The sequence below is a fragment of the Melanotaenia boesemani genome, chromosome 8 (genome assembly GCF_017639745.1).
Source record: "Melanotaenia boesemani isolate fMelBoe1 chromosome 8, fMelBoe1.pri, whole genome shotgun sequence".
NCBI classification, from domain to species: Eukaryota; Metazoa; Chordata; class Actinopteri; order Atheriniformes; family Melanotaeniidae; genus Melanotaenia; species Melanotaenia boesemani.
The window spans coordinates 36421644-36441997 of NC_055689.1; the positions used below are offsets into that span (position 1 = coordinate 36421644).

A 20354-nucleotide genomic window follows, 5' to 3' on the forward strand; every position below is an offset into this window, starting at 1 on the left:
CTTCTGCTATTTGTAAGCCACGCTGACGTGGCACTGACAAGATTGTAAGAGTCTTAAAAAATAGTAGTATTCGACCAAATCTACCACAAAATACAGTCCCGGTGATTAATGAGTATCCAGGAGCCGTTGCTCATAAGCTTCTTGAGCAGAAAAATAAAAATATTGGCAAAAAAAAGACAAGCAGGGGGGAGAGCGAAGGAGCAAGCATCAGTAGGGGACAGAAGCAGGAAGCAGACCTCACCTCACCATTAGAAATAAATGTTGGTCACTTCTGTCCTGCAGAGAAAATTGATCAGATTTCTGCAGCTGCTTCAGAGGAACCTGCAAAGCCTTTGGGGAGAAGTAACTTCCTGATGTTCTGTGGACACATTATGGACTGATCCAGCACAAAGTCAAGCAGAGACTACATCCCTTAGAGCTGAAGCTGAGAAGCATCTTCCCACCAGCCTCCCTCAGGATGAAGCCTCACCAGCTCCTTGCTTCTGGAATTTCAACTCTCTCCATCTGCTGCTGCCAGCGGCGGCCATCTTTCACCTCCATCTTCTTCTCCTGCTCCAGCGCAGACTATCACTGCAGAGACTCTCGTCCCATCAAAGTGGTTTTCCAGTCAGACCAGCAGGACCTCATAGATTCCTCAGCTGGATGCACATCAGCATTTTCCATGTAACATGAAACGTATCTGTCATTTCATTTTACTGGTCTATTTATTTAGATTAGAAAGTTTATTTTAACATAGAAACAACAATAGAAATAAAATATATGAGAAAAAAGAACAAAGTTTAAAGGAGTGGGTGGGTATAATCTTATATAATCCCACCCAGTAAATTACAACAATCTGCAGATATTATACCATTTCATAACCACTACCAGGTACTACATAACCTTCTAAAAACAATAGTACTAATAACAATATTCAGTCTATACGATCAATATCTCCTCATAGAGCAGGTTTTTATCATGGAACTATAGAATAATAATAGTCCTGCTAACAACAATACAGTAATAATAATAACAGTGAAACCCATATAGTAATATTATCCTGATGATGTTACATCATCTAGAAGCAGTAATAATACTAACAATAATTCTAACAATAATGAAAAGAGAAATACTCCGTCTATATAACACTTCTTCATTCCAGACCATTTCTGTCCTGTTGGAGCACCGACTCTTTATATGGATGTAAGTATGTGGATGTGGACCCCGCCTGTGTTCTTCCTCCATCCTGGTCCACAGTTTGACCCTCAAACAGACACAGAAACTTTTCCTGCTGCTTCTCACCAAGTGCATTTAAATCCTGTGTTCCCTCGTAAACCATCCCTCCACCTCTCTGGCTGGAAAGGTTCTGGATATGGTGTGGTAATAAGTTCCTGCTAGCTTTAACAGAACCTGTGCTGTGTGATAATTAACCAGGTCCTGGACTTTTAGTAACTTGGACTGAATAAACAGAAAGTGTATGATCCAGATCACGACTTTATGTAGAACACGGACTGCCCTGTTTTCTAGTATTAATAGCGAGTAAAGTGTATTTTATAATTGTTGTCCCAGACCTCTATACAGGACTCTAAGTAAGGTCATATTAATAAACAATAAAGAATATAAAGTGGGTGAGTTCTTCACAGCTGACACCTAAAGGAAGGGAGAAGTCAAATAACTGAAGAAGAAGTCCTCCCCAGTCCATGTTGGAGAGAGTCGACCTTTGTTAACCCCCATTTTGGGAGTGAGAGACTTTTTGTCTGTAAGGAGAAAAATCCTCAAAGATGTTTAATTCAGTCACGATTAAACAAAAGTTCCAGTCTTTATTTTGAAGATGCTGGAATACGCTACAGTATATAAAAAGAATGGCTCACAAATGAACAACTCACACCTGTGACTCGGTTCCCAACGTTCATTTAAAAGAACCGTTCAAAAGAATCTATTCATTCATGAATGTCACATCTCTAGTGACATGCAGGGACAGAATGAGCCCCTGAGCTGTTCCTCTATTTGGAGTTAACACTCTTGCTACGCGTTTGAGTAGAAATATATATCTTCTCCCATCTGAATTAATGTATGATAAATATTTATTGTTGAAAATTAATCGTAGCATTTGGGGCACATGCCCCAGTAAATGGGGTCTGACGATGCCTCAGGTCTGCGCTCTCCCACTGTCCTCCTCTCCTTCCCACCTGGACAAGTGATGGTTGAGTGACCGCAGTTCATTGGCTGCAGTTGTGTGTGTCGTGGTCGGGGGGGGCAGGTACTCCTGGCCTGTCCTGCCCTGGGGGGGCCTCCCGGGGAACAGAGGTGCCTGCTGCCACCAGCAACTCATCCTCTAGAGGGAAGTTCACTTCCCTCTGGTCTTACACCCCCAGACCCTCGTTCTTCCCCACTCGTTCTCACACACACACACACACACACACACACACACACACGTAGGGTAGAGGCTCTGAACTCTGTCAGTTGAATTTACAAGATGATCCAAAGATGATTTTCATTCTATCAGAGCAAAGAAAGCAGAAAAGTAGTGAAATGCAGTCTGTATATGTGGTTAATGCAGCAGCTTCAAGCAAACTTTAATCCCTGTTCTTAAACTCACCTAGAATGTGAGATAGAAGCAAAAAGAGGTAAAGCAACATGTCTTTGGAGTTCTTAAAGCCAGACACACAGCAGATGAACAATGTTCTTCCACTGCAGTAGAATGAGGAAGAAATAATGTCATTGGATGAGCTGAAGTTCAGTGGGCGGAGCCATGATGTTTCCAGTTCAGCTCAACCAATCAGATTGTTTCCTGCTTCCACAGCAGCTCTGTCTCTGTCTCTGATCTTTACTGCTTCATTTCTCTCTTGTCTTTGTCATCAGTCCAATGACTCAACAATCAGAGCTTTAACAGTGTGTGAGGCCCTCTAGTGGACGTTGTGGAGTATTGCGTTGTCTTTGCTCCAAAGGTTTTTGTACAGAGTGTTGCTGTTTCCTGTCACTGTGGGATGCAGAGCACAGTAGTGCACAGCAGAGTCAGACACTGCAGCAGAGGAGATCACCAGATCTACTTTTTGTTTGTTTTCTCCCAGTTTAGTGGAGAACCTTGTGGCTGATTTCAGAGACTCTGCTGCTCTTGACTTGTTGAGTCCAGAGATATGCAGGAGGAATTCTGGTGGTTTTCCTGGATATTGTCGATACCAGAAGAAATCATCACCAGGAGCTGGTGTTTTAGAGTAAGTGTAGGACAGAGTAACAGAGCTTCCTTCTAAACTGGACTCTTCATTCTTGACTGCAGTGAGTTCTTCACAGCTGACACCTAAAGGAAGAGAGAAGTCAAATAACTGAAGAAGAAGCAGAAAATCCAGAAATGGATGTTTTAAAGAAGCAAACAAACCTGTTAGAATGACTAGAAACAGCAGAGTTAATCCAAATGTCTGCAAAGACAGCATGTTGAATAAAGGTGATGTTTGTGGTTTGTGTGTTGAACTGTGTTGAATGTGGAAGTTTGTGTCTCTTCTATAGTTCAGTAACAGCTCAGCTCCTCCCTGAATCTCTCCGTCTCCTCTTTCATCTGTAGTTTCTCTTCTCTCAGATACTCTTCCTCCTGGTTAACAGTCTGGCTGCTTCATCTTCATCACTCTGATCTCAGGAGCTTAGAAGGTCTTTCTGTTTTAGATCAGGACTTTACAATCTGGATCCCAGTTTCACTCTTGGAAACGTAAAAACTTTTATCCATGTTTAACTTGATTTTCTATGATTTTCGGGAGGAATAAAAGATTCTCAGTTTTACTCAAGTGTAGGAAGGTAGGAACTAGTTATTCCACTAATATGGACGTGATGATCCTGAGACCTGATCCCCTCTAATGAGGGTGTGGGTGGTCATGAAATGTGTCATGAACAACCACAGTCCATCAGTTACCGGATGAAATGAAAACTTCCTGTCCAGTTCAGCAGGTGATGAAAGAAGCAAATGATTCCAGTTCCTTGTCCTGTCAGAGCTCTCGCTACATTTCCCATCAACACTATTCTATGACGTATCATCCATCCATCGGCTGCGTGGTGGCGTTTATGAGCTGCTGCCTGAACAAAGTGCAGCTGGATGAGGAGAGAAATTTAAAGCAAGAAAGTGTCTGTAGAAGGAAAAACAAGATGGTGGAAACAAGGAGGCGGTTAGAAGGAAAGAAAGGAGGTGGGGGAGGATGTCAGTGAGCAAAGAGGAGGTGGAAACCACTGAGATCTGACGTACAGAGTTTGTTCTCACTCAGGCTGGAGTTGATGAAGAAATGGAAACACCAAGCTAACTGAGAACATCCAGAGTGGCTCAGATTCAGACTCTGATGATCAGAGTTGTGATGAGAGCTCTGAAGATGTTTGATTATGTGTCCATTCAATGTGGAGCTAAGATGAATATTTAGTTAAAATGATGATTTATTTATTCATTCATTTATGATTTTTACCCATAAACGTCTTTGACTTCAATATTCCAGAATGTTGTACAGAAAACTTTGTTCTCGTTGTTTAAGGTAGTAAAACAAGAAACAACCAAGTTAATGTTTGAATGAAATCATTTCAGATGCGTTCAGAGCAAAAGTAGTTTTGTTCTCTGCTGGAAAAGTACGTTAAGAGAATGTTGTTGTTTGCAGTTTCATGAATAAAATGTAAAAAACTATTTACAGGAACATGTTTTATTAAATGCTGCAGGACTGCTCCCAGTTCTGAGTCTAGGACTGCTCCCAGGTCTGAGTCTAGGACTGCTCCCAGGTCTGAGTCCGGGACTGCTCCCAGGTCTGAGTCCGGGACTGCTCCCAGGTCTGAATCCAGGATTCCTTCCAGGTCTGAGTCCAGGACTGCTCCCAGGTCTGAGTCCAGGACTCCTCCCAGGTGTCTTTCTTGGTTGGTAGTTTTGAACTTTGCTGTTTGAAGCTGAGAACTGACTTTTAATTTTTCTTTTTTGGCTCCAAAAACTATTATTTCAGTTTAGACTTCATGTAACTGAAGGAAGTTCTGGAACATCTGAAATTTAATCTGATCCATGCAGGTGATCAGAGTCTGGATCAGACTGTAGTCTCCTGGCGAGATGGTTATGTAGATGTGTGTGTCATCAGCATAACTGGTAACATGTTTAGTTGTTTCCATAATGTGAGCGAGTGGCAGCATGAAGATGTTGAACAGCAGTGGCTCCAGGATGGAGCCTTGGGGGACTCCACAGGTTCATTTAGTTCTCTGAGATCTATAGTTACCTATAGACACAAAGAAGTTCCTGTCTTTTAAATGGAACTCAGATCATTTATTGCAGTGCCAGAAAGTCCGACCCAGTTTTCAGCTGGTCTAGAGAGATGTTCTGGTCAATGGTGTCTGATGCAGCACTGAGATCCAGTAGTACCAGGACTGAAATGTTCCCGCTATCTGTGGCGGATGTTATTAAAAACCTGAACTAGAGCATCTCAGTGCTGCGGTGTGGCTGAAAACCTGACTGGTCGACATCAGAACAGGTATTTAGTGTCAGGACGATGTGTAGCTGTTGAAAGAGGTTTTTCTTTAATCTTACTAAGAAAGCGGAGGTTCGATATCGGCCTGCAGCTGCTCATGAGTGATGAGTCTAAGTTACAGGCTACAGATGTTTTGGCTACCCGGGGCTGGACTCAAAACATTCAGGAATGAAACCTTGGAAAAATCGTCTGGTGACGCCACTGGTCTCAGTCTGATTGATAATTTATGCTTCTAGTTGGTAAAATGATTGGACATAATGACACATTTTATTGCTATGCAGATGATACTCAGCTATACGAGTCTTAACCTCCAATCACACATCAAGAACATGGCAAAAACAATCAAATACAACCTGGGAAATTATTCTTAGATTGTTTCTCCCTACGGACGTAGCCTAAATATTTATGCAAGCTCTGATTTTTTCACACATCTCATACTGCATCACCTGCTGGGAAAAGGTCAGTGAATCTGCCATCAGACCTCTAGAATCACCAAACAAACAAGTTATAAAAGTATGTGATAAAAAGCCAGTCCCCCCTTGCAAGATTCTCCAGAAACGTAACCTGTTGAGATTTAAAAATTTGAGACTATTTTCAAACTTGAGTCTAGTGTTTAAGATCCTAAAAGGCCGGGCGTCTGCATGTTTACTGGATTTAGTCTGCTATCACCCTGCTAGTTCTGTAAGATCCACCAGAATAGCTTCCATCTATAACTGTAATCTACCTTTCTGCTGCACAACTTGTGGACAATCTGCCTTTTCTTTTAAAGCCACTACACAGAGGGATGCACTAAGTGACAATGTAAACAGCTACATAACCGCCTTACGCAGGAGGCCCAGACTTCTTTCTCTCCGGCTACTTTCCAACAGACCCTCCTCTCCAGGACTCCTGAATAGACCTTTCCAGGGAGGATGAGGAGTGTGATCCCCTGACATACACACTCACAGTACACTGTAAAAAGATGAAACCTTTCTTATTAAAATTAGAAAATGTCTCATTTTTGGTGTTTTAATGCAGTAAAATCATTAATTCTTTCTCTTAATCTTTCATTCGTTTTCATTTATCATTATTATGTATTTACTATTTTCTGATGCTTGTACTAAAGTAATAAACAGTGTAACTTCATTAGAGTTCAATGATGTAGAAAACAGTGATGTTTACTTTATTTACACCTGTACAAAGAACCCAGACTGAATCCTGACAAACCATAGAAGTGTAACAGTATGTGAGGCCCTCTAGTGGACGTTGTGGAGTATTGCGTTGTCTTTGCTCCAAAGGTTTTTGTACAGAGTTTTGCTGTTTCCTGTCACTGTGGGCTGCAGAGCACAGTAGTACACAGCAGAGTCAGACACATGAAGCTTCTGGATCTTCAGAGGAACTGATGATTTGTCTCTGATCTCAGCATCAAATCTGTCTTTGCTGAACTCTGGATCATTCTCTCCTGATGTTGATAAACGTCTCAGCATGTACTTTGGGAAACTATTTACTTCTTGTTTGTACCAGAATAATCTTTGATATGTGTCACCGGTAGTAAAAGTACATCTGAGTGTAACATGGTCTCCTTCAGCAGCAGTAACATCTTCTCTTGGCTGGGTCACTGTGTCTTCTCCTTTACACTCTGAGGAAGAACAGAACATGCAGAGGAAGAGATGAATCAAAAAAAGATGATTGATTAAAGGAGAAGAATGAGCAGCTTTAAAGAGTTCTATTCCATGTAGAATAGATGTCATTTCCACTCATCATTGTCACTTTGAAGCATAGAAGGTGTTTTTACAAGGTAACAAATGGCAGCAGAAATGATGTGCTGTGATTTTCTGTAGAATGAACATTAAAAGCTCTTCATGTACAGCTCAGTAATGTGTTCAAGTGTTTGAAGAGGAAACATGTTGAGTTTCTATCTTACCAAAGAAAAGAGCAGCCAGAATAATCCACAGCCAATGTTCCATCTGTACAACAAGGTTTCAATCAGCAGGAGAAACTAGCTGATGTTCAACATTCAGTCTGACAATTGTTCTCTTCACAGCAGCTCTTCTTATTGACAGAAAGCTTGAACACAGTGCAGAAGTAGAGCCCCGCCTACTTCATCATGTGGCCTCTAGTGGAGGGAAAAGTTCACTTCAACAGGGAGGAAAAAGTCAGTTTTATTGTCAGTTCTGCAGCAGATCTGCATCAGAGTCCAGGATGTGTGGAAGGGGGGCCGAGCAGGGAGAGAGTTCAGCATCCTGACAGCCTGGTGGACCAAGCTGTCCCTCACTCTGCTGGTCCTGGTCCTGGTCCTGGTCCTGGCCTGCAGGCTCTGCAGGCTCCTTCCTGATGGCAGCAGAGTGAAGAAGCTGTGTGACGGGTGGGTGGGGTCTCTCTCCATGCAGAGGGCTTTACAGGTGAGGAGAGATGGAGATGTTTGTAGGGAGGTGAGAGGCACCCACGATCTTCTCAGCTGCTCTCATGATGCGTTGGAGGGTCTTCCTGCAGGATGTGGAGCAGGCGTCGTACCACACAGTGATGTTGCTGGTCCGGACGCTCTCCATGGTTCCTCTGTAGAAGGTGCACATGATGGGGGCGGGGTTCTAGCTTTCCTCAGGCTGTGGAGGATGTAGAGGTGCTGGTTGGTTTTCTAGGTCAGTGATGTGGTGGTGATGGTTCAGGAGAGGTCCTCTGTGACGTGCACACCCAGGAACTTGGTGCTGCTCCCTCTCTCCACCGTAGCAGCATTGATGGTCAGAGGTGCATGCTGGGGGCGTGGTCTCCTGAAGTCCACAACCATCTCCTTCGTCTTCTACACGTTCAGAGAGACATTGTTGTGTTCCCACTACAAGACCAGGCGGTTCACCTCGCTCCTGTAGTCTGTCTCCTCCTCGTTGCTGATGAGACCCTCCACAGTCTGGATGAGGAGGTTGGAGCTGTGTGACGGTGTGCAGTCGTGGGTCAGCAGAGGGAAGAGGAGGGGGCTCAGCACACATCCTTGAGGGACCCGTGTTCAGTGTGGTGATGCTGGATGTGTTCCTGCTGACCTGAACTGCCTGTGGTCTCCCGGTCAGGAAGTCCAGCAGCCAGTTGCACAGTGAGGTTTAATTCCCAGCTGGTCCAGTTTCAGAATGAGCTGTTGGGGGATGATTGTGTTGAATGCTGAACTGAAGTCTATGAACAGACGTAAGAGTCTTTGTGTCCAGATGTGTGAGGGCTGTGTGGAGGGCAGTGGAGACGGCATCGTCGGTCGAGTGGTGGGACCGATATACAAACTGGAAGAAGTCCAGGGAGGGTGGGAGGACAGACCTTATGTGTTTCAACACTAGCCGTTAGAAGCACTGCATAAGAACGGGAGTGAGGGCTACCGGAGGGTAGTCATGGAAACAGGAGGACGACTTCTTTGGGACAGGGATGATGGTGGTGGTTTTGAGGGATGTGGGGACGACAGCCTGGCTCAGCGACATGTTGAAGATGTCCATGAAGACATCCGTGAGCTTCCTGACACAGTCCCTCAGCACACGACCAGGTATGTTATCAGGACCAGAAGCTTTGCGAGCATCGATCCTGCTGAGTGTCCTCCTCACACTGTCTGGGGACAGAATGACTTCAGTATGGAAGAGTTTCTGCTAAACAGGAAGTTGGAAAACCACCGGATGAGGCTGAGAGGAGGAGACCAGATATAAGACCAAGTTCCTGAACAAATAGCTTAAAATAAAACCTCGGTAAATCAGACAGGTGGGGGCGGCACAGGAGATGCCTCTGACCTGTATTTAGCTACTGGTGCAGCTTGTGGAGGAGACCTGGGTGGGCCTGGGGGTGGTGGGTCTGGGCCAGGGGCGTTGCTAGGCATAAAGTTCTACTGGGGTACAGGCCCCCTACCACATACCCCCCTCACACACACCGCCCCGTGTCACTGCCACATTCCTACTAAAAGCACTAATTGAGATATTAATGAGTGTAAGAACATATTTATTTTTCAACATGGCAGCAAAATCATAAACACCATAACAAACGATGGAAATCAGAGCTCTCTTCATACACATTCCACAGTGATGGTTACTACCTGGGTTTCAGGGTGATAGTTTAACTCATTCTGAACTTTGTTTCATTTTGAGCATTAAAGCGTACTCCTCCCAAAAGATTTGTCACCCTGTATAAAAACAAAAAACATGTTATATCTCTCTGTTTACGTCAGAATTTTGCTTTTCTTTAGTATGAAAATATTGTTTTATGTCCTTTATGAGAATTTCCGTTTCACAGAAAGCCTGTCATTTGTTGATGGTCCCTAAAAGAGACGCTGGTAGCTCTAGTGCAAATATCTGTAGAATATCCAACCTAAAACTGGCTTCACCGCGGTCTTAACTCCCTCTTTCTCTTCCCTTTTGGTTTCATTTTAAAAAATAATATAAAACTGACAGTTTTTGTGATGTTACGAGACCTCAAACTGTGCTGTACGCTCACCTCACCCGACACACGGAGAGCTGCGTGACGTGTGTGTGGTTCACATGCTGCTGGTGCACGGTGACACGGAGAGATGGGATTTATGGATCTTTGAAAGGAGCCGAATCTTGAGGAGCCGTTCCTTTCAAAGAGCCATTCAGAAGACTGGCTCGTTCTCACAATATCTTACAAAATTTTACAATATATAAGAATAACAAACAATCAACATATGAACATATGTAAAATCTACTATACAAGATAAAAAAATGAAAGGAAAAATATTGGAAAAAAAAGGGTAGACCTGAGCAGTCAGTGACATTCTAGTAAATGTTTCACAGTATTTCTTTCCGAACAACACTCTGCCCATCGATGCTTCACATGAACGGAGCGTGCTGGACTTCAGACTTCTATGATGTCACAAATGTGATAAAGTCAATGTGGAAAATTAGTATTGTAGCATTCAGCATCATTAAACATTAAAGATGTTTAATAAAATTATTAATTCTAATAATTTCAGAAGTTTATGTTTTATTAATTACCTCGGGAGCACCACCACACAGATAGCTTTATTCTAATCTAATGGCTGTGTGGACACCATTAGAGTATTAAATTAATTAATTTAATAAATTAAATAATGCAAGCTAGTCAAATCAATCAGTTATCAATCAATCAGTCTCAGGATACTAATAACGTGAATTCTTAATTTGACAGGACCCATAACATGGTTCAAAGGAGGAGTTTACAATAACCAGTTTAGGATAAATTTGAAATATTTATTACTAAACTAATCATGCATAAATGAAAAGGAAATATTTACAAAGGACTTCACATGGAAAATGAATCAAACATTGTAAAATGCAGAATATGGAGTTCAAACCAAAATCTTATTTCAATGCAAGAAATAAACAAAAGTTAATTAACCTGCGGTGCTAATTGAACTAAGGTTCAGGACTGAAAAGGATCTCTGAATCCTAGAAGGAAAAAGGGAAAACTGAATCTAATCTGTTTAAAGCTGAAAGTTTAACTAAGATGTAGAACTACTAAGATCACTGTCAGACAACCGACCATCCTTAGAGCAGATAAGCAGAAAATTGATCCGAGCAGGACTCGTCCGGTTCTGTTTGGATCGAGCCGACTTACGACCGTTGTAGTGACTCTCCCGGACAAATGAGGAAGTTGGCAGGTGGTTTGGATCCCGAACGACTCCCAAGAAGGCCAGAAGATGCGTCACATGGTGGATCCGAAGGTTTGGATCAGGCAACTCTGCGGATGCGGACCCTCCCGCGGCTCGGCTGGTGGTATCGATGATGGACAGTGAATGACTTGCGGTGATATGGCAAGAGATGGAAATGTCCAGCTTTAGATCAGTCCAAAAAAGAAACTCTGTAGCACTGGTTCTGAAGCTTTGGTCAGCCTGCGTTAACCAGTTATCCAAAGTAAAGATCAAAATTTAGGATCAATATTAGAAGTCCAAAAGATAAAAACACAACTAAAGAAAGAGAAGTATTAGCTGGACAAAGGAATGAACTCCGGAGTCAATCCGTCAAAAAGGACAAAAACCATCAATCATGCATCTTGAATGCAGGCACAAACTTAGGATCTGAAGTGATGTGCTTCACATCACTGCGAACTTAATTCTCCCACAGCATCTCTCGCTTTCTTGCGTCTAACTCACAAAAAGAGCCATGTCTGGAGAGGAAGGTTGAAGACTTGGAGAGGGCCTCCAAGAGCAGAGAACTTGAAGTCAACTTGAAGCGACAAGGACCAAAAAAGGAAGAGAAACCCAAAGGAAGAGCAGAACAAAAAGGAAGAGCAAACTAAAATCTTTGTTCTGAGTTCAAAAAGTGTTAGTTTGAAGACCCGCCCCATGAAAGGATGTGGGACCATTATCATGACCAATAACAGTCTTGTGGGCTGGTTTTGGGTCAGATAGCAGATACAGAGGGACTGGTCTGATCATTTTGTAAAGAGTATCAAATTAAACATTTTGTGAATATATCTAAATATCCAAGTTATTAAAGCCTTAAATGAAACATCATTAAAATCCCCAGGGAATCATTGCAAAGACAATAATAATAGTAAGAAGGTTATATCTCACACAAACACAGTAATAAAGTTTCAGGTCACCAATAGCTTGTTGATTAAACCTTGTACAAAATGATAATGATTATATGCATGTGCATGGTATCAAGATAAAACACATATGTGTAACAGGTGTGTTAAAATACTATACATTTCACTAAAAATCCCCCTTATATGTCTGTATATGCTTTGTTCTGCACTATGTTCTTTATTTTTCTGTAAAGCACTTATTTTATTGGTGGGCTTTTATTTGTATGTTTGATCCCGGTTTCCTTTGGTGATGTCACTTCCTGTTCGTGCTCCGCTCCTCAGTTTGCTAGCAGCCCCGCTGAGGAGAGGTGAGTCCACCCTTTATAAGGTGGGGAATGTTAATATACGATCTAAAACTCTTCCAGTCAGTCTCATACCTGGTTTTATGGTTATACTGTATGTTCTACTTGTTATGTTTGTTAGTTTGGATGCAGTACAAAACTCTTATTAAGATGTGCTCATTTGTCGATGTTCAGCTAACCAGAGCATGTGTTTGGTCTCTCTCATACGGTCCATTGTTTTTTTTGTTCTTTTCCCTGCTAAAGGTATGCATGGTGAAGCCAGGTTAAAGAGAGTTGCTGTACTGATTAAACGTTTTTTGTACAGGTATGAGCTTACAAATACGTTTATTGTAATTTGAAGTTTTATTTCTTTTATGTAAAATTATATTTTCTGACAATGTCTGTTTGAAACTATTGTTAGCTCAACTTAAAGTGTAATGTTATGGCTGTTAGGTGGGAAATAAATTTCCCAAGCATGTTGTAGACTAAGGTTGCACACTCTTCAGTTTGCTAGCAGCCCCGCTGAGGAGAGGTGTGCATGGTGAAGCCAGGTTAAGGAGAGTTGCTGTACTGATTAAATGTTTTTTGTACAGAATAAACCCGCCAGCTGGTTGCAAGATCACAGTGGTATCCGCCTCCTCATTCTTCAAACTACAAAACGCAGATAGATGGTGTCGAACAAGACCGGTTACATATATATATATGTATCAATTTAAATGAACATTTTAAACTAGTAAAAGTATAATCTTTTACTCTTCAGGCAAAGTCTTGGCCTTCTCTGTGCTGGGACACAGAGAAACATTAAATCACTTTATTACCCTCTGGAGTGTTAAGATAAACGTTCTGTTTCCAGTTAAGACTGCCTGGAAAAGGGGTTTTCTTTATCAGTGAAAGAAAAACACCAGTTAATAAAGAGACAGTTTCATAAGTGGACATTTTGGATGAAGAGTGGCATCTGGGACCATTTGGTTGTTAATTAAAAAGCAAATTTATGTTGCAGAAGATTAAAGTTCAGAAATTTCCCAGATCTCGTAAATAACTTAAAGAAGTCCTCCCCAGTCCATGTTGGAGAGAGTCGACCTTTGTTAACCCCCATTTTGGGAGTGAGAGACTTTTTGTCTGTAAGGAGAAAAATCCTCAAAGATGTTTAATTCAGTCACGATTAAACAAAAGTTCCAGTCTTTATTTTGAAGATGCTGGAATACGCTACAGTATATAAAAAGAATGGCTCACAAATGAACAACTCACACCTGTGACTCGGTTCCCAACGTTCATTTAAAAGAACCGTTCAAAAGAATCTATTCATTCATGAATGTCACATCTCTAGTGACATGCAGGGACAGAATGAGCCCCTGAGCTGTTCCTCTATTTGGAGTTAACACTCTTGCTACGCGTTTGAGTAGAAATATATATCTTCTCCCATCTGAATTAATGTATGATAAATATTTATTGTTGAAAATTAATCGTAGCATTTGGGGCACATGCCCCAGTAAATGGGGTCTGACGATGCCTCAGGTCTGCGCTCTCCCACTGTCCTCCTCTCCTTCCCACCTGGACAAGTGATGGTTGAGTGACCGCAGTTCATTGGCTGCAGTTGTGTGTGTCGTGGTCGGGGGGGGCAGGTACTCCTGGCCTGTCCTGCCCTGGGGGGGCCTCCCGGGGAACAGAGGTGCCTGCTGCCACCAGCAACTCATCCTCTAGAGGGAAGTTCACTTCCCTCTGGTCTTACACCCCCAGACCCTCGTTCTTCCCCACTCGTTCTCACACACACACACACACACACACGTAGGGTAGAGGCTCTGAACTCTGTCAGTTGAATTTACAAGATGATCCAAAGATGATTTTCATTCTATCAGAGCAAAGAAAGCAGAAAAGTAGTGAAATGCAGTCTGTATATGTGGTTAATGCAGCAGCTTCAAGCAAACTTTAATCCCTGTTCTTAAACTCACCTAGAATGTGAGATAGAAGCAAAAAGAGGTAAAGCAACATGTCTTTGGTGTTCTTAAAGCCAGACACACAGCAGATGAACAATGTTCTTCCACTGCAGTAGAATGAGGAAGAAATAATGTCATTGGATGAGCTGAAGTTCAGTGGGCGGAGCCATGATGTTTCCAGTTCAGCTCAACCAATCAGATTGTTTCCTGCTTCCACAGCAGCTCTGTCTCTGTCTCTGATCTTTACTGCTTCATTTCTCTCTTGTCTTTGTCATCAGTCCAATGACTCAACAATCAGAGCTTTAACAGTGTGTGAGGCCCTCTAGTGGACGTTGTGGAGTATTGCGTTGTCTTTGCTCCAAAGGTTTTTGTACAGAGTTTTGCTGTTTCCTGTCACTGTGGGCTGCAGAGCACAGTAGTACACAGCAGAGTCAGACACTGCAGCAGAGGAGATCACCAGATCTACTTTTTGTTTGTTTTCTCCCAGTTTAGTGGAGAACCTTGTGGCTGATTTCAGAGACTCTGCTGCTCTTGACTTGTTGAGTCCAGAGATATACAGGAGGAATTCTGGTGGTTTTCCTGGATATTATCGATACCAGAAGAAATCATCACCAGGAGCTGGTGTTTTAGAGTAAGTGTAGGACAGAGTAACAGAGCTTCCTTCTAAACTGGACTCTTCATTCTTGACTGCAGTGAGTTCTTCACAGCTGACACCTAAAGGAAGAGAGAAGTCAAATAACTGAAGAAGAAGCAGAAAATCCAGAAATGGATGTTTTAAAGAAGCAAACAAACCTGTTAGAATGACTAGAAACAGCAGAGTTAATCCAAATGTCTGCAAAGACAGCATGTTGAATAAAGGTGATGTTTGTGGTTTGTGTGTTGAACTGTGTTGAATGTGGAAGTTTGTGTCTCTTCTATAGTTCAGTAACAGCTCAGCTCCTCCCTGAATCTCTCCGTCTCCTCTTTCATCTGTAGTTTCTCTTCTCTCAGTTACTCTTCCTCCTGGTTAACAGTCTGGCTGCTTCATCTTCATCACTCTGATCTCAGGAGCTTAGAAGGTCTTTCTGTTTTAAATCAGGACTTTACAATCTGGATCCCAGTTTCACTGTTGGAAATATAAAAACTTTTATCCATGTTTAACTTGGTTTTCTATGATTTTAGGGAGGAATAAAAGATTCTCAGGTTTACTCAAGTGTAGGAAGGTAGGAACTAGTTATTCCACTAATATGGACGTTATGATCCTGAGACCTGATCCCCTCTAATGAGGGTGTGGGTGGTCATGAAATGTGTCATGAACAACTGGAAACCACTGAGATCTGACGTACACAGAGTTTGTTCTCACTCAGGCTGGAGTTGATGAAGAAATGGAAACACCAAGCTAACTGAGAACATCCAACGCAACTCAACTTTCTTCATAAAGCCCTTTAAAACAACCACAGCTGAAACAAAGTGCTGTACATAAATGGACAAAAAAAAAAAAAAGAGTGGCTCAGATTCAGACTCTGATGATCAGAGTTGTGATGAGAGCTCTGAAGATGTTTGATTATGTGTCCATTCAATGTGGAGCTAAGATGAATATTTAGTTAAAATAATGATAAATCTATTCATTTTTTGTGTCTTCATTTAACTGAAGGAAGTTCTGGCACATCCAATCTTTAATTTGTTCCATGCAGTTGATGAGGATGGGACTGTAGTCTCCTGGTGAGATGGTTATGTAGATGTGTGTGTCATCAGCATAGCTGTGGTAACATGTTTAGTTGTTTCTATAATGTGAGCGAGTGGCAGCAGGTAAATGTTAAACAGCAGTGGCCCTAGGATGGAGCCTTGGGGAACTCCACAAGTTATTATTGTTCGCTCAGATTTATAGTTACCTATAGACACAAAGTAGTCCCTGTATATAGACCCGAATATAGGACGGCCCTGATTATAAGACGAACCCCCCTCTTTCCACGACTAATCTTAAAAGGAAAAAAAAAAACAAATAGAATAGAATAGAAAAAGAAACTTTCTTTTTATTGAAAAAAAATGTTTAAATACGTAATATATTTTGGCTATAAATGCAATCACTATGATCTTATTGTGTCTGAAAAACCTAAATGTAAACAAACCACTTAGCAATTTAGACTTGTAAATATGAGTACCGTAACAGTGAGATAAACGTAACAGACGATAAACAAAGAAAAAAAGCAGAAAACACAATATTGTATTAAACGACTTGTGCAATTAACAATACTGAACGGTAGCAAAACAGGCTACCACCATAATAAAACATTCAACTTAAAGTCTTGCGATGCTGCAAATAGAATGAAAATTGTCAGAACTTTGCTCATCAGATGTCTTATCAAAAGTCTGCTTGAGGTTTTTACTCACAGACGTCCTCTGCCTCGCTGGCCTCACTGTCACTCCCACTCTCATGCTGTGGCCCTGTCCCCTCCCACAGAACATCATCCTCGCTGCCATCCAATGCATTTGATATGCAGCACTTTTTAAATCCATTGATGATGCTCTCTGGTGTTACTTAGTCCCATGCCTGGAGAATCCATTCACAAAGCCGACATACAGCTGGCTTTTGAATTTTTCCAGACGGTGTGAGTGTGTGATCACTGGACAGGAGCCACTCGGTGTACCTCTTGCGCAGATTATCCTTGAAAGGCTTGTTAACCACCACATCCAACACCTGTAGCTGGCTTGTCACCCCCCCTGGTATGATGACTAAGTCACCGTTCATCTTCCTCACCTGAGTTTTGACAGCGTCAGTCAGGTGTCCACGAAAGGCATCCATAATGAGCATGTTTCTGTTTTTTCTGAGAGCCCCATGCCGTGTTCCCCACACCACTTTCAGCCAGTCTACCACAAGTTCACTCTCCATCCAGCCCTTTTCCTGGGCATGTACAACAATCCCAGCTGGCATCACCTCTTTAGGCACTGTTTTGCGTTTTAAAATGACATATAGTTTGTCCTATCTGTCAGGCATGCCAACATGACGGTGACCAGACTCTTTTAATTTCCAGTTGACTTCACAATAACAGATTTCTCTCCTTTTTTGTGCACGGTCACAGGTGTAGGCATGTCAAAAAACATGGGGGTTTGGTCGGCATTGTCGATCTGATCAAAGGGGTAAGAGTGTTTTTTCCTCAAGCTAATCACATATCTCTGAAAAGACTGCAGCTTCTCTCTAAACTCTCAGGTGCTGGGCAAGGCTGGTTTTCCGCCATAATGCAAGACCACTATGGCGCATCATCCTTCTGCACCAGCCGATGCTGGCTTAAAACTCGGTGGTGGGTATGTTTAACTCCCTGGCTATGTCCAAGGCTTTCAGCTGGATGATAGCTCTGGTAATGGGCATGCCTTCGTTACGCTTCTCAATAACAAACTGACGTACCCTCCTGTCAATCTCTTGGAAGCGGCCATTTTTAGGACCACGATAAGCTTTTCTCTTACTGTTAGCATTTTTCAGGCGGTCTTTTTGGACACGCCATCTTAGGACATTACACTCTGTAATTCCATATTTCTTCGCTGCCTGACAGTTGTTTGATGCTTCCGCTGCATTGACCACCATTATTTTAAAATTAGCATCATAACTCTGCCTCAGTTGTCTGTTAACTTGCCCAACGTTTGATCCACTCTGCTCTGGACAATCACCACGCTTCTCCATTTTTCATCTCCCGTCACTTCTTTCCTGTTATTGACAGATGATCTCAGCCACAGTGAGGTCAATGGCTTTGCAAACAGCTGGCGCCCTCTGCTGTTGCGGTCATGTAGCGACCCCAGACAACTATCAGTCAATGGTTAGACCGCAATTATAAGATGACCCCCCTTTTTACATTATTTTTGATGGAAAAACTCCTCGTCCTATATTTGGGTCGATAGGGTAAGTGCCAGAAAATCCTACCCAGTTTTTGAGCCGGTCTAGTGAGATGTTTTGGTCCACTGTGTCAAATGAGACGCTGAGATCCAGTAGTACCAAGATTGAAATGTGAAGTGGATGTCATTAAAGACCCTAACTAGAGCATCTCAGTGCTGTGGTGTGGCTGAAAACCTGACTGGTAGACACCAGAACAGTTATTTAGTGTCAGGAAGTTGTGTAACTGTTTAAAGAGCTTTTTCTTTAATCTTAGTAAGAAAGCAGAGGTTCGATATCGGACTGCAGCTGCTCATGAGGAATGAGTCTTACAGGTTAAAGTTGTTTTGGCTACCTGGCGCTAGACTTTAAATATCTGTGGCTAAAGCCTTGGTCAAATCATCTGGAAACGCCACTGGTCTCAACCTGATTGATACTTTTCACTTTCTACTTGCTTCTAGTTGGTAAATGATTGGACATAATGACCCATTGTTATTACCATGCAGATGATACTCAGCTATACTTGTCATGGTCGCTGCTGCAGGATCCTCTGCTTCCTCATCAAGCTCATCTGGGCCTCCTTGATTACATATCATTCCCACCAGCCCTCTCTTCTACTTAAACCCTCTCTTGTCGCTCCTTCCCTGCCAAACATTGTTCTCCTTGTTGATATCCAGCATTTTTTCTTGCCTTTAGATTCCTGTGAAGGACCCTGTTTTGGCCCTCGGGTCCCCTTTTGCCTGATTCCAAGTCGGACTTTTCCTGCCCTTTGCTTTCTGGACATTAACCCTGTTTTGGAAAGACCTCTGAGCCCTGCCCGACCCTGATAAGTAATCTGACCTCTGCCTCTTTGTGAATGGCCCATGCCTGTCTGAGTACTATGCCTTTGGACTGTGGATCCCCACTGTTTATGTCTGGAATTGTTTTAGGAGTTCGTGTTCCACTGCAGCTCAGGAACCTGCCGCCAGTCTCTGTCGGACTTCATCTGGATTATTCCCTGCTTTCTCCCTGCTTCAATAAACCATCCCTTGTTTCAATCTCCATCACTGTGTGTGTCCTCCGTGATAACTCATGACACTAGTCTTAACTTCCAATCACACATAAAGAAAATGACCAAAAGAATCAAATACAACCTGGTAAATTATTATTAGATCGTTTCTCCCTACGGACGTAGCCTAAATATTTATGCATGCTCTGATGTTTTCACACATCTCGTACTGCATCACCTGTTGGGAAAACATCAGTGAATCTGCCATCAGACCTCTAGAGCCACCATACAAACAAGCTATAAAAGTGAGTATCCTCAGTGAGAGGCCACTAGCAGTACGGGTCGGTAATAACACCTCGAGCAGCATCACACTGGACCCAGGAGCCCCGCAGGGATGTGTGCTCAGTCCCCTGCTCTTCACCCTGCTGACCCATGACTGCACACCAACATTCAGCACCAACCACAGAGTGAAGTTTGCAGATGAGACGACTGTGGTGGGTCTCATCTCAAACATGGATGAGACAAACTACAGGAAGGAGGTCAGCCATCTGTCCATGTGGTGCAGCAATAACAGTCTCCTTTTAAATGTGGACAAGACAAAGGAGATTGTTCTGGACTTCAGAAGAGGCCACACCGAACCCCCCCACTGACCATCAATGGTGCTGCTGTGGAGAGACTGAGCAGCACCAGGTTCCTGGGGGTCCACATCTGTGAGGACCTGTCCTGGACAGCCAACTGCACATCACTGGTGGAGAAAGCCCAGCGGCGCCTCTACTTCCTCCACAGACTGAAGAGAGGGAGAGCCCCCCCACCCATCATGTGCAGCTTTTACCGAGGCAGCATTGAGAGCATCCTGACCAGCTGGGTCACTGTGTGATGCTGCTGTTGCCACACAATCACCTGCTTGTGTATTTTGGACAGTTTTTCTTTTCTTTAAATGATTCTTTGTGTTTTTACACCGTGGGATGGAGAGAAACGTCCTTTTAGATTCCTGTGTATGTACTCACATACTGCAGAAACTGACTATAAATTCAATCTTGAATACGTAACCATGACACCTGAGGAAACCAATCAGTTCCTCAAACTACTTAGAAGTCTTAAATACATAAAGGCCTGGATAACTCAGAGTTTTCTCCTTCCCCTAAATAAAGGAGTAACAGTAACCTATAAAAAAACCCTTTTTTATTGAAATTAGAAAATATCTCATTTTGGTGTTTTAATGCAGTAAAATCACTAATTCTTTCTCTTAATTTTTCATTCATCATTATGTATTTACTATTTTCTGATGCTTATACTAAAGTAATAAACAGTGTAACTTCATTAGAGTTAAATGATGTAGAA

At 42.5% G+C, this 20354-nt stretch overlaps 1 gene segment (V, D, J or C); it reads right to left on the bottom strand.

Moving 5' to 3' along the window:
* Window positions 1-2863: 2863 nt before the first annotated feature.
* LOC121645012 lies at window positions 2864-8002 on the bottom strand. The segment is given in 3 exon segments: window positions 2864-3277; window positions 3356-3387; window positions 7830-8002. Coding segments are annotated over 3 exon segments (597 nt in total).
* Between the last annotated feature and the right edge of the window lie 12352 nt (window positions 8003-20354).